General features: G+C 38.2%; 1 protein-coding gene across 1 annotated transcript in view; it reads left to right on the top strand.

Annotated features, from left to right (window-relative positions):
- IQCH (IQ motif containing H) overlaps nt 1–11331 on the top strand; it is a 72251-nt gene extending 60920 nt beyond the window's left edge. Inside the window, exons 15-19 of the mRNA XM_010572317.1 lie at nt 1808–1975; nt 5046–5171; nt 6636–6697; nt 9550–9658; nt 11036–11331. Coding sequence (XP_010570619.1) covers nt 1808–1975; nt 5046–5171; nt 6636–6697; nt 9550–9658; nt 11036–11137 — 567 coding nt within the window. The 3' untranslated portion in view covers nt 11138–11331. The remainder of the gene's footprint in view (nt 1–1807; nt 1976–5045; nt 5172–6635; nt 6698–9549; nt 9659–11035) is intronic.
- Nucleotides 11332–14251: the final 2920 nt, after the last annotated feature.

A 14251-nucleotide genomic window follows, 5' to 3' on the forward strand; every position in this document is an offset into this window, starting at 1 on the left:
CCTCCTGCCCCTCTGTTTGCGCATCAACAAAGCTTCCCGATGGTGCTGTTGTAGACTTTGAGGTTAGAGCAATGCAGATGTAATATCAGGGTCTGGATTAAGAGCAACCAGTTCACTTTGAGCTAGCGAACAGTCCTTGGATATCAAAGATTTTCAGCAGTCCCTGGTCCCCTCATGTAGCCCTGCCATCTCTTTCTGGGGGCAAAGCTTTAACTGAGAATCTAAAATCCAACTCAAACAAGGTTCAAGACACATTGGCTGTTACTGATTTGTTGATAATATTTATGGAAATTAATGTAATGCTTCTACAGTATGTATAGTTTATAATTATTATTCAGCTCATTGAAAACATTAGCACATACTGGAAAAGTACAAATTGATATGAAAGTTCCTTCCTGTCTTGCAGAAGTGATGATAAAGAATAAATTATTGAAGAAAATTAAGCATTATAATTGGGGAACATTCCCCTATTACTAAGTAAAGCCAGCCATTAGCATCCGATTTGCATTTTATACCATGCAGCAGGAAATATTTAAGTTGACAAATAGGATATTTAATACAGCAACAGATACTTGGCAGTTAGATATTAACAACTGTTACTGATGTGATTTATTCACCATTATAAAAAGGGCATTACTATGTGCATATGATTCAGAAATTAACTCCAGTTTACCAAGAGGCCTTGACTGCCTGACCTCTTAATATCCTTATAATGACGCCATTTACCATTCAAAGGCTTATTCAAGTCATTCACTGCTAGATTTGTTTTAAAGGGGTCCACTGTAGGGCAGATATTTGTGTATGTTAACATTTCTCATTGGTGTAGTAGGCACAAGCATTTTTTAAGTGGGAAAAACTCATGGGTAAAGCCATGCTCAGGTTATTGGGGGCAGAGGAGCCTCGCAGAAGCAATCCACTGTACTTCCTTCTGCTACACCCTTGGCATGGACTAGCCTCACAAATCCTGCTTGACTTGTACATGCTGTAATGCTTTGAAATCATCTTGAGGTTTATATGAGGCTTTTATCATTGCCTGAAAGTAAGTCCTGCACATGGGTGGGGTGGGCTTCCCTTCTGCCTGCCTATGGGACATGTCCCACTGGCAGCCCTACGATCTTATGGTCTGATTTCTTGTGTAGTTCTGCAAGTATAAATCTGCATTAGCACCACAAAACAGCAGTGTGAGTGGAAGCAGAACCATACTGCTAGTCGTATGGTTTCCTGCATGCTGAAGTATCCAGTCTGATAAGCCGTGTACTGCAAAGGGAACAGGCTTTGCTCTACCCCTGTGATGACTGATACATATCCTTACACAGATTTCACACTTCCCTGCTCCTTTTACTCAGTTTACCTTTGCCATCTGGAACTTCCCTTTTTCTATCACAAAATACCTATTTGTAACTCAAGGCTGATTTTATTTAACATTAATTATTCTTCAGCTGAAAAATCCAGGTGTGATATTTAGTATTTGGATAATTACCTATTTAATGTGATACAGGCTTTAGAGCTGTTGAGCTCATCTCTTTGCTTTTTCCAATCGTTGCTAAAATCTTGGTAGTACAGGTTACTGTTTTGTTCTTAGCCTTTCAATTTTCTCGCAAAAGTTACTTTTGAAATTCCCATTTGGAAGTGGTTTATCGCTGCAAATGAGGCACTGGCACAAGGAAACCGTAAGCAAGCCTACCAACATGCATGAAAATAAAGGCATAGATGTTCCTTTACGCGATTGCTAAGTTTCACCCTTCTTGTTCTCTCTCTTTTTTTTTTTTTTTTTTAATTTTAATGCACCTGTTTGTGTTTTGATTAGGTATGGGCAACGGACCTTGACCTTTGCTATAGTGACCAGCTGGCCTTGACTCAGCTTATGTTGTACATGACAGATGGAAATCTGGATTGTCGCTCTAGCCGCTTTGAAGTATCTCTTGGTTCAAAGAAAACGAAAAGCCAACGTATTCAGCATGAGGAGACACAAACTGTAAGCAGTGATTTGTTTACAAATAAAATTATTAATGTAAACTACCAAAAAGTTAAAATCTGCCCTAGATCACTGTTCTAGAGGAGCTGAAACTGCTCCTTTCAGATTTTAAACTGCTACTTTTAGATTTTACAAGGTTAATAAACAGGATACCTTCACGTTAGAAATTAAAGGAAAGGTTCTGGATGCTTATGGGTACCTGATTATTCATCCTGTGTACTCAGCAACATTGATTTGTGGTAGTAACTAACTTCTAAATATTTCAGGTAGTTTTCAAGTTGTAAAAAATGTGGTAGTTTATATGTTGCAAGAAGAAGGAAGGAGGTGAAAGCACTACCCTGACTACAGGAGTAACTTAAAAGCAGTCAAGAAGAAATCTGAGCCTTCAGCTGATGAGCTCTGATTTGGGATCAGAAGTTAGAGCACTGAAGTTCTACCCCAGCTTTGTACTTCCATGCACAAAACTGAGGGTAAAGCAATCAGGGCTACATCTGCAGAAGGATCTGGACACCTAAATCCCTCCCAGCTCTCACTTAAGTTAAACCCAAATGTTGGTTCTCAGAACCTTCGTTCAGTTCTGCATCCATCTAACTGTTCAGTATTAATATTCAGTATTAATAAATTATGGATACAGTCATTTGAACAGGAAGAAAAACTCATAGCACCCTAACCAAGGTGAGTTCCCTAAGCAGGAATATACAGTCATACTCCCTCCTGCTTGCTCTCTCTGGCCGAGTTACAAAGCCCAAGGGGGAGGAGCACCTGTTTGCAACACCAAGCAGGATAGCTGAGCCCTGAAGACCCCGGCTCAATCTTTCTGTTTTCTATTGCCAGGTCAGATTCATCCACACTCGGTGTGACGTACTGGGAATTCAGGTGTGCTTGCCTCTCCATGGGTGTTGCACACAAAACTGAGGTGCTCAGGATTGTAGGTTTGGGTACTGAAATGATGAGTGCTGTGGCACTTGCTTCTTGTAGATCTCACCTTTAATCTCTCTGAAAACTCTTAAGATTGTGTCCATAATAGTGCCTCACAGGGATGTGATTTTAAATAAGATGATATTTGTGTATTGCTTTGAAATCCATATAAACAACACACTGTCACAGAAGCATGGTTAACATATTACTTGTTTATTATGCTGATTTGTTGTATTAGAACACTCTTGCTGCAGGATTTACTATCGTTCTGAACATTGACACTGTCCCTCTAAAAAGGGAAGAAAGGCCTTTAGAAAAGTCAGAGTAAGAAATGTATATATATGTATACATATAGATATAAAACAGATGCTGTTTTACACATTTTGACAGAAGATTCACAACTCCCTTTTTTTCAAACACAGAGGAGGAATGTAGCACCATTCCAAAAATGTCATGGAGCTATAATTTAGAGGTTAATGAGCTCTTGATCTATTGTTCTTGTCAAGCAACCACTTTTAGTTGGAGAGAAGTAAATTAGATATGATTAGTCCCAGTAGTACAAGTTTTAGAAATGAAAAGTAATCAAGTAGCAACTTTTTTTAATTAAAATTCTGTCAGAATTAACATAAATTGTCACTATATCCTTTATTTTACTTCTTTCTGTATTTCTGAGGGGTTTATCTCCTTAAGAGTTAACTACAAAAATGCACTCTCTCAGAAAAATATCTTTAGAAAAAGAAACAAACAAACCAAGAGAAAAATGCTTTTACAGCACATGATCTGTAATGAATGATTAAGTAAAACACTTTCTGTAAAATTATGATGTTAATAATGATTCTGTCCCTTTTAATTTATTATATATTCTCAATCCTGGTAGGTTTGATTTTGATAAAATGAAGCAGCAACTGAGTTTGTGTGATGATTTTATTTTTAGAAATCCTTCTTTGAAAGAACAAATTTCCTAGATACTGCTGCTACTGTAATTATGTACAAAACCAATCACTCATTATAGTTAGGATACATTATCTTCTAGACAGATGAGGCTAAATAAGCAACACATTAATAATTCATACTGCAGTTCATTATGCATGTGTATGCATGCTTTGTAGCTGAAATAAGCACCTCATCAACCTGATGCCAACCCTTAAACAATAGTTCTGTGTTATTGCAGCCACATTCAAGTTTACGCTTGTTAAACTGCTACTTGGATTATTTTATCAAGCATTCATTTATTTGTGGTCCCCCACTGCAGAGAACAGATTTTGGAAGCTCCTTTTTTAAGTTAATGACTTGAGCAATGGGTGTTATTAATTCTCAGAATATTATAAACATGATTAATTTTCAGGCAGAGATGTATTATATAAGGATTTCAACTATGTCAACTTAAATGAGTCAATGTCAAAACAAATATAATTTTAGAAAAAATACTGTAAATTACATGCTTCAATGTGCAGTATCCCCACTCTGAATGAACAGTCCAGTATTAAAAATAACATCACAGGAAAGCCTTGGCATAGAACATCTCTATTCAGTTCTACTCAATGCAACATCTCTATTCCTTTGTCCAAAGCACTAATAAGAGTTTAAACTCAAATGCAGTACTGATTTTTATCCATAGTATGAACTCCACCGGTATCAGTTGTATAGCTCCTTGGAGTCACTGTGCCTAGTCTACTCAAAGACTTGCTAGAAAAATTGTGCACACTAATGCTATAGCAGAATGCTCAGTCTTGGAGAAACCCAATTTCAAAAACCACTGATTATCCACTTTGGAATTTCTGCTATCAAGAAGAGCTGACTCTAGAACAATGTATGTTACCACAGGGCAGGATGGATTCAGAGGATCCACTTAGAATGATTTCACAGGACTCTTGTTACCAATGAAGCTGTGAAAATATCAAAATGTGGTTCATAAAGAGTGATTCTGTAGACCTGATCTATAATATAAGGTTTTACATACAGTGTGAGGTGAGGATTTAATTTTGCTGCATGGAAGTGTTTATGTTCAATAGACATTGTGATGAACAGGAATTCTTCCAAATGGAGTCTTACTCCACACTTAGTCACCAAGAAAAAGCCATTTAAATAGTAAATTGTTGGTTTCTGATATAAACTGGTAGGAAAATAAAGAATCCGGTGTTGTTTCCTCTAGCCTTCTCCAATAAGCAACCGGTGTGCAGTAGCAAGCAGTCAACTGAGGCACTCCAGCCTTTCAGTAATCTACTATAATGTTCTCCTCCAGATGTGTAAAGCTCACAGTGTTGGATTTGACCTCCAGGTATGAACAGGAAAGATTAGAGAACATGATATTCACTCTGCATAATTTTTGTATGTAAATTCTAATATGGTGAAACCACTTAGCACAATGTAAAGTTGAAGTGTTCTGTTTAGCATAGTATAATGTTTAAGCGTTCTGTTAAAAACACAGCAAGGTGTTGCTCTACAGTTTTCTTGAAGAGGACTTAGTATAAATCAGAACTGTTTCATTTTAAATTCTTTTCATGACACTAATTAATGAACTCTCAATTGCATAAAGGTCTTCAGTAGTTCCTGTACAAATTAGTCCAATATTCTAACACTTACCTGTCAGCTTATTTTAGCTGGGGTATAAGTCTTGAATAATGGCAGTACTGAGATATCTGTCTGATTTGGCTTAAGACTGGAAGCAGTGAAGGATGAAGAGTATTACAACATGTTTATGTTACACAGTAGGGAGTGAGATAGTGTTTCTCTTGGAGACTAGGAGAGAATGCTCTCCCGGCAGGTTTGTTCACGCGGCTCTGCAGGCAAAAAGGATTGTGGCTGTCAGCCAGGAGCTGTGCTTGGGTTTAGGACCATGCTAGCACCGAGTTTTCATGAGAGCACTTGGGCATCATATGGCCCTTTCACACACCTCTGTACCCATAAGAGAAGATACACCTTCAGAGGCCAAGAGGTCAGGTGATAATGGAGAACAGAAAGAATGAAGAAATGCAAGTGCAGTCTTTGCTAGGCATCAAAGTGCTTCAGGCTTATGAACAGAATTGTAAAAGAATGAAATGTAAAAGAGTTTAGAAGATGTTACGCAAGACAGAACAACAGATAGACATTTCAGATCCTAGGGCACAGGGCTGCACTGGGAAATGCAGAGTTTTGCAGAGTTTTACATGTTTTCTCAGTATAAACCCTCCCTAGGGACGGCACCTGCTCGTGAGACCTCTCCCAGTGACATGATAACTGTCGCTTAGCGCATCTAAAAATCAAATGGTGAGCTTTGCTGCTGACCAAACTGTTACCAGTATCAGGCCCATGATGAACCAGAGCAGAAAGAAGGTTAATGAAAGTTCATGTCCTGTGTATACCTAAGGTGAAGTCTAAGCTTGAAGAACAGGAAAACCTAAGCATATTTTCACTGATTTTCAACTTAAGTGTGTGTAAGGCTTTCAGGGGTTAACCTGTCTCTTGATAAAAATAACTGTGTAAGGAGATAATTTTTAAGATACTTATGACCATCTCTTACTGTTTTGAAACAAAAATACTTGCTATTGAATAGACTGTGCCTTATGTATTCTATTTACATGAAGTTAACGTATTGTATTTGCTACAATAAGTTAGAGCAATGATCTACTTACAATCCATTACACAATTCAAAACTAGCCTTTCTTAGACACAGTTATGTACTTACTGTCCCTGTGTAATACATTTATTATAATTATCACTATTTTAGGAATAATTAAAGCACCTTTGTCTTTTTATTTAACAGGAAAAACAGGGGACAGTTTTTATACTGTATGAAGATCAGAAGCGATACAGATTGGGCATGATGTAAGTATACACTGTCAGTTCCACAGTGTGACACACTTGATCCGAAGCAAGTAACCCCACAGCGTGTGCTGGCTTGGGCTCTGACAAAGGTCACGAAGGAAATGAACAATCTGACACCATGCACTCAAGTTCAATGACTGTCACCTACTGTTCAGGAAAGTATAATGACTTCTTCTAAGATTGGCCTTTTGAAAAGTTTTAGGGAGGCTTTAAGCATTTTAGTAATAAAAGAAGAAAAGTACAGGAATCTGCTTAGGTCAAAGCCTAACTGCATTGCAGACTAAAGACCTACTGCAATTAGCTTTACAAGAGCTAGATTCACTGTCAATAGCAATCTAGCTGTGAGAGCACATGGATTAGCACAGACTTACTTTTACAGGCAACATTATTAAAAACCTAACTATACGTGACGCAAAGAAGGTTGAAGTTTAATGCCTTTTTATATTGTTCTTCACAAAGTGATCACTGGCAGTCAGGCAACAGCAGATCTGATAGTTTAGTAATTCTTTAGACATAGGAACCTCTCTTAAGAAGTCTAAGGAAGCATAATCTGGACATATCTACTATATACTGATTGAAAACCTCTCCTCAGAGAGAATTTATGTAAAGTTTACTGCCAGAGTAGGGCATAAAGAGTGAGGGGCTGAAACGGTCTGTTCTCAGTCTGCTCTGTATTCCTTTGATGCTGGAGCTATTTCATTAATGAGCTGGATAAGAAAACAGCTTCCTCGAGTGCTGGATGTGACTGCGAGTATTTTGGAGAGCAGAAATAGAATTCAAAATGATCTCGACAAATTGAAGAGACAGTGTGAAAAACAGAATTGCATTCAGTTGGAAGCAGGTGCAAGAAATTACATTTGAATAGCAGTAATGAATATGAGGAACAACTAGCTTTGCAGAAAAGGATCTGAGTTACAGTGGCTTACAAACTGCCTGCAGCTCACAATGTCATGATCTTATGGAAGAAGGTAAACAATATAACCTGGGAGGCATTGGAAGTAATCCTTCCATTGTACTCAGAGGGAGGCAATGAAAATGTTTAGAGTTCTAGAAAGCATGACTTACAAGGCAAGACTAAAGGGGGTGGGGGGCAGGAGTGAGATCTGCTAACAATCTTCAAGCACATAAAAAGCCTCTGCAGGAAGGAAAAACCTGATTTCCATGTCTTTGGTAGTAGGACAAGAAGAAATGAACTTAACTTGCAGCAAGAAAGATTCATGTTTAGTATAAGTAAAATTTCTGATACTAAGGGAAGAACTAATTAGATTGTTCAGTGTGGTTGTCATTGACAGTGTTTAGTAACAGATTAGACAAACCTCTGTCAGGATAATATTAAGTAGCATTGATCCTGCCCTAGCACAGGGAACAGACTAAATGAATCCTGAAGATTGTTTCTAGGGCTATGATTCTTTCAGCCTGTACTGAGCTCCTTGTGGATGAGGCTATTGGTAGTATGCAAGTGAGTCAGATTTGTTCAAAGCTTAGATACTCCTATACTATACTGCAGTCACAATGTAAGCAGCTTACATGATTGAGCTGTAAGATAAATTTGAAAGGAAATCACTAAACTAGAACTTGTAAAATATCTACAGGAGCCATTTAAAAATTGATTTAGGCATCTGAAAGTGTCCATAAGCTGCTAAACTCTCTTAACAGCCCACTGATGCTGAAAGGTGAGCTCTTTCCTTCCCTGACCCCAGCTATGAAGTCCTCCTCCCTCCTGACCTTCCTTTTGCATAGTCTGTGGTGCTTGTACACCTCTCCAGGAGTTGATTCAGCTGAATAATTCAGCAGAAAGCTTTCTTTTATTGGATTGGTTTTCTGTGAGGCTAAGATAGAATCAGCCCATAGAGGGGTATATAGTGAGCATGAGAGTTGTGAAAGATAGGTGGGGAGGAACTGAAGAGAGGAGAAGGACCCGTCCCTTTCAGAGTCAGTGAACTGTTGGATTGGCTTGTCCCTGTTTGTGGGGTTTCACTCTGTTAGTCATGTACTTTGGAAAATTGAGTCCTTACATTAGAGATACTGCATCCTACCTACATTCTTGCTAACTCCTTTGGACCAATACATTGGTGGTTGCTTCCCCAGTAAGAAACATAACAATACCTCTTGGATAACCAGCTTGAATGGACAGTTATTAATATATTACCAGAATACTCTCAAATATATTTGCCATATATTCTGATCCCAGATTTGTCTTCCATCAGATTTTCAATGCAATTTCATTATCTTAATTTGGAAATATTTTCAAGAATGTAACAGTTTGAGCTTGTAAAATCACTGAAATACCGGAAACACCTATGTGAATCATCATCCATTTTACTACATTGGAGATCTATTGTCAGTTCCAGTCAGTAAATGAAGTACGTTCTTCCTCAGCATAATATCCTGTTCGCTAAGTTCATATGTATTGAGAGTCTGTATGTGCCACTGAGAAATCAAAGCCTCAAAAGATACAAGAGTCTAAGAAATGCTGATACTGCTGAAATTTCTTTCAGATGTCTTTCACGAATAGTAGGCAGAAGCAACAGTTCTTCTGAACTAATCTAGTTGTTTAAAGTGTTCTACTGTCTCAGTCCTAACTCAACGGTAGCTTTTTACTTGGAGTAGCTGAAACCTTACTGCTTACTTCTGCTGAGTTGATTAATAAAAATTATTTATTACACAAATCCTTTCTGTTGACAAGTTAAAATAGAGCCTCATCTTTCATATCTCCCTGAAGATTGCCACCTTGTGAGATTGAAAATACTCATTAAATTCCATCACCAGACAGGCACAAATGAGAGGGCGATTGTTTTTAAGCATGTGAAGGGAATCATTGGTAAACTCATTTGTTTGGATATCATTAACAGAACAATCGGAGAGGATCTCCAGGGGGTCCTCATGACCTTTGCTCGCAATCTCTTCATCATCCATCAAGAAATATCAGCACCTAATATGCAAGGCGAGACCAATTTTAAGGTGAGGTGTTAATTAACTAACGATCCTGGTTAATTTCTGTACAAGGGCTGAAAATACCTCATGCTGTATCATAAACAAGTGCTAAACCATTCCTTTCTTATTGTTAGCGGTATGTATTTTACAGTGTCTAGGTCAATATAGTAAGTCTCCCAATGAACCTGTTAGTTAAATTTAAGTTTGAAACTTTTTCTTTGAAAAGAGACATACTTTAGTGTGAAATTACTTGTAATGTAATGCTCTCAACTGTCCTTTTTAAGAGCAAAGGAGCTATTGGCACTGCCTCAGACAGTTCTGTCATAATTGTCTGTTTTATTTTAAAGGGACACCATCAAGGTAGGAATCTTAAATTAGAAACAAACTTCTCGGTTCATAATAGCTCCTTAGATTATTAACACTGATTTCTTTTAAGCAGGCAGCCACTGAGTATTTATTCCATTAGTTCACATCTTTCACCCCGCCATCAATTTCACAAGTCAATTCTGCTCCCAATTTTCTCTGCTCTTTAAATCTGCCCGCAGTGCCCATCCCTGTGTGCCAGAGGATGCTCTGGGGTGGTGCGGGGGGAGGCAGGACAAAGCGCTGGGGCTTGTCACACTGGGAACGTTCCCCCAGGAGCGCCCACCTTTACTCAGAAGCTCCTTTGTGACGACCTCGCTGGCAAAAGGAGACAGTAAAGCAATAATGAATCCAACCCCGTGCCCTGAAACAAGCACTCATTACAATGGTGCTTTTTGATTCCAGAGAATAGCTAAACTTTCCAGAGGGAGTTCTTTTGCTAAACTGCATCACCTTTAACTTTATCAAAAGTTTCTAAGATCCTGTCTGTAAGCGTTTTGTAGAAAGGTGAAGGGGAGCACTGTGTAACAGATTCGTGTCTTAAAGCACATACTGTAATTTATATCAGATTCTTTCCAGTGTTAACTCTGACTATATTTTCGTCTGACAAGCAGAGTATGAAATGACAGTTTTAGAGAAGATAAAATTAAATTTCAGCATGTTACAGAATAAACAAACAAACACAAACTCACCCCTTTTTTCAATATGAGGGAGTGGAAAGCAACCATTGAAGAAAAACATAAAAAGGAACTCTTCTTTGTAGTGAGTTAACTATGATTTACATACATGAAATAGAACACCTGTTAGTTAATTAGAAGTACAAATTGCAATGAATTGTATTTTTTATTTACCTGAGATTTGTACATATTTACTAATAATTTCCCCAACTGTCCCCAAAGTAATAGTAAATTTAATTGGTGCATCATGTCCTGTGTAACACTGGTTACCTTTTCAAGGCAAGTACTACCAGCTGTGCATTTTGGCTGCTAGATTTCATTATAATGCCCATTAAATAACTTGTATTCCTTGAATCCGTTACAGATGGCAATTCAAGGTATCAAAGCAATTCTAGGAATTACAGCAGAAAACAAACTGAAATTGGAAGAGGAGCAACCTTCGAAAGCAGATGCTCTGAAAGAATAGTTAACGGAAAATGTTTAAGTGCCTTATTCTTTATGCTTCTGGAAACACTTCCTCATCAGTAAGAACAGGTTTGGTTTTCCTTCTGTATTGGCATGTGAAGTAATATTAACTGAGACAGTACATTTCCATGATTTCCAAGCGCGGTGTTTAGAAGGATATCCCTTCTTTCACAAAAATAAACTGTTGAAAAGCAGAGGATCATGATAAATGCCCCTGAAGTTCATACTGTCATTCCTGAGGATACAGAATCTGTTTTTAAAATCTTATTAATAGGGGTCACGCTGTCTTTGTCACTAAATCAGACTAGGAGATCATACTCCATTGAAAAGAGTCCTGTACCCCTGAATTCCCTTTCAAACCTTCTAAAAGACAGGCTTCTGACATGAAAGTAGGTCTAGTGTTCCTCTGCCCATAAACAAATACACTTAAATGCCATCCTAGCAGTAAGGCTAGCAACCTGGATTCCTCTTCAGAACTGACTGTCCGCTATTTCTTTTGTTATCTACACAATTTTTGCAGCAGTTGTTTCATGTTCATTTTCAAATTATCAAAAATAATAGTAATAGCACTAACTCAACAACTGATTCTGAGAGAGGACCATTAGAATTATACTGGAACGATGATTCCCAGTATACCATGACTTTTACGGATCTATCTGTCCATCAGAGAGATTCTGTATTTCAGATACTGGTGACTTTTTTTGTCACAATTGCTATGCGCTGTTATGTTAGAGGGCAACAGTTACATTTGTAAAGTTATCTTTATCCATCAAATCTCTAATATCCCAACAGACAACACATTCTAAATTTTACTCTAGAAGAATGCATCTTCTCCACTGGATGGATACTATTGTCCCAAGCCTGGCAAATATCTTTGCGATTACTTCCCCAAAAGCTTGGGCAAAACCCATTTTTAAGATGAATAATGAATGTGACCATGCAGTTGCAGCAATCAGTGCCAGGTTTTTCCAATGCCCAAGTCTTTGGTCTGTTGGCTTCATACATTATCTTTTGTGTTACCCTTTTTCTCTTCTACTTTGGTCACAGAAGTAATTAATTGCAGATGGGAACATTTGCATAAATGCTGTTCCCTGTTTGAAATAAAAATCTAAAAGACTATTTTTGTTTAATTCTTGTTTGGTTTTGTTCCTTTCTTGCTTGTAATCTCAATATGGTCTTGGTTTTGGGTATACCAGAGCCCACACAGATTTTTCTAATGTGAAATTTAGCCAATGAAGGAACTTCCTGGAAGTCTTTATGGTTAGAAATGAAAGTAACAGAGGTATTTTTGGCTGTGGTAGGTACAACAATGATCTCTCACTTGCCAAGAAATAATATGCCAAAAAGCACAGTATAGTTGCAACAAGATAAGATGTATTTGTGCTCTGTTCTACTTTGAGGGGCTGCAGACCAGCCTGTTGTTCTGACTTTTTCCTCACCATATTTATAATGCACTCTCTCCTATTTTACTGATAAGAAGCTCTTTGTAGATTTCTCACCTAGCTTCACACCCAAGCTATATAATGTTCCAATTTGGTCAGGAGAAGCAATATCCTGGGAGAAAAGGAGGCATAGGAGAGCACAACAGTACCAACCTGTGAGTCAGCTAGTTTCTTAAGGGTTAAGGAAAATGAAGCCTTGATCCAAGCCAGAACAACATAAGGTCTGAGAGGCTCATTAGTTCACTGGCACTTAATAGACTGCAGTGTCCTAGGAGTAAATGAAACCTGCACTTCCTTATGTCTTTGTTCTATTCTGACAAAAGAAAACTGTACCTGTTTTTGCAGGAAACAAGTGACCTGAAAGTTCCCATGGTGAGAGAGATTTCTCAGTATGTACAAAGTGTGAAATGTATTTTGAGGGAAAAAAGTTTTTAATTACTATTAACACTTCTGAGCATTGAGCTGACGGAAGGATTGAAACTTTACGGTCTCTCACATTCAATTCCCATGCTGCTGGTGCCAAAAATGTATTTTTTTAGCAATACAGCAGATATAAAACAAAATCATAATCTTTAAAAAAAAAATTAGAAATATAGTCATGATTCTCCTGTTCACACAACTGGATTATTTATTCCCACTCACTAAAGGAATAATACAGTTCTTCAACTGTAGCTTGAATTTCAGAACATGATCTAGACTGGGAAGAAAACAGAGCAACTGTGAATGGAAAGGTAAAAGGTGGCCCAGGTGTGGCTCCTCATCAGAAATTGGCAGAGAATTCTGCAGCTAGGCACAGCAAAAGCCCAAGCTGGTTTCCCAGCTGCACAGTGTGGAGGAATGCTTGTGGAAGGAGATGAGGGCCAGTGGGGTTTGGCATCAACTGCAGAAGATGTGGGCAATTAAAATAAAGGTTTCGCGCTCCTGATAGGCCAGAGCTGCAAATGAAGGTGTACATTCACCTGATACCACTTCATGTTTGTTTTTGCAAGAATTGACATACTGTGTGTAGCACATGTGCTACCCATTTCAGGTCATTCTCCTGAGAGAACATTACCTGGAATTGATACTAGAAACTGTGTCACCCTTTTCAGATAGCTGGGTGTAAAGCCCTGGGGAAAAAAAAAGGGGGGGAGGGGCAGGTGGCATTCAGCCCAAGTTTCTACATTTAGAATGACAACTCTGAGCACAGAGCAATAAAGCAGTTCAACAGCACAACCACTTCCAGATGTCTTCTGAAATAAAGTATTCACCCTACCCATTTCCTGAAAGATCTCTGATACCTCATTCAAACGGATTGTTCAGGAAAATTTACCACCTTCAATCTGGGTTAAGGTAACAAATCCCTAGAATTTTAAGACTAACCCGGTCCTCAGCATTTCACAGTAACGACCTAACATCACTTCCCATTTAACACATCTCCTGTCATAGATTTGAGGTACTCCCTCTTACGGTACACAGATCCTCTGTACTTCATTTTAGACTACAGATTTTGTTACAGCAATCAGGCACTAAAGATTAGGAACTACAATCATTGACAACCTTCATGAATGTAATTTAATCTATCATCTCCACTGAAGAATGGTTAGACTGGCTTTTAGCGTCATCACAAAGATGTGCATTTCAGGAGACGGTTTTGATGTAAAAATGTTCAGACTGTACCCGAATCCAATGAA

Source organism: Haliaeetus leucocephalus, unplaced genomic scaffold (genome assembly GCF_000737465.1).
Source record: "Haliaeetus leucocephalus isolate CR32 unplaced genomic scaffold, Haliaeetus_leucocephalus-4.0 Scaffold339, whole genome shotgun sequence".
Taxonomy (NCBI): domain Eukaryota; kingdom Metazoa; phylum Chordata; class Aves; order Accipitriformes; family Accipitridae; genus Haliaeetus; species Haliaeetus leucocephalus.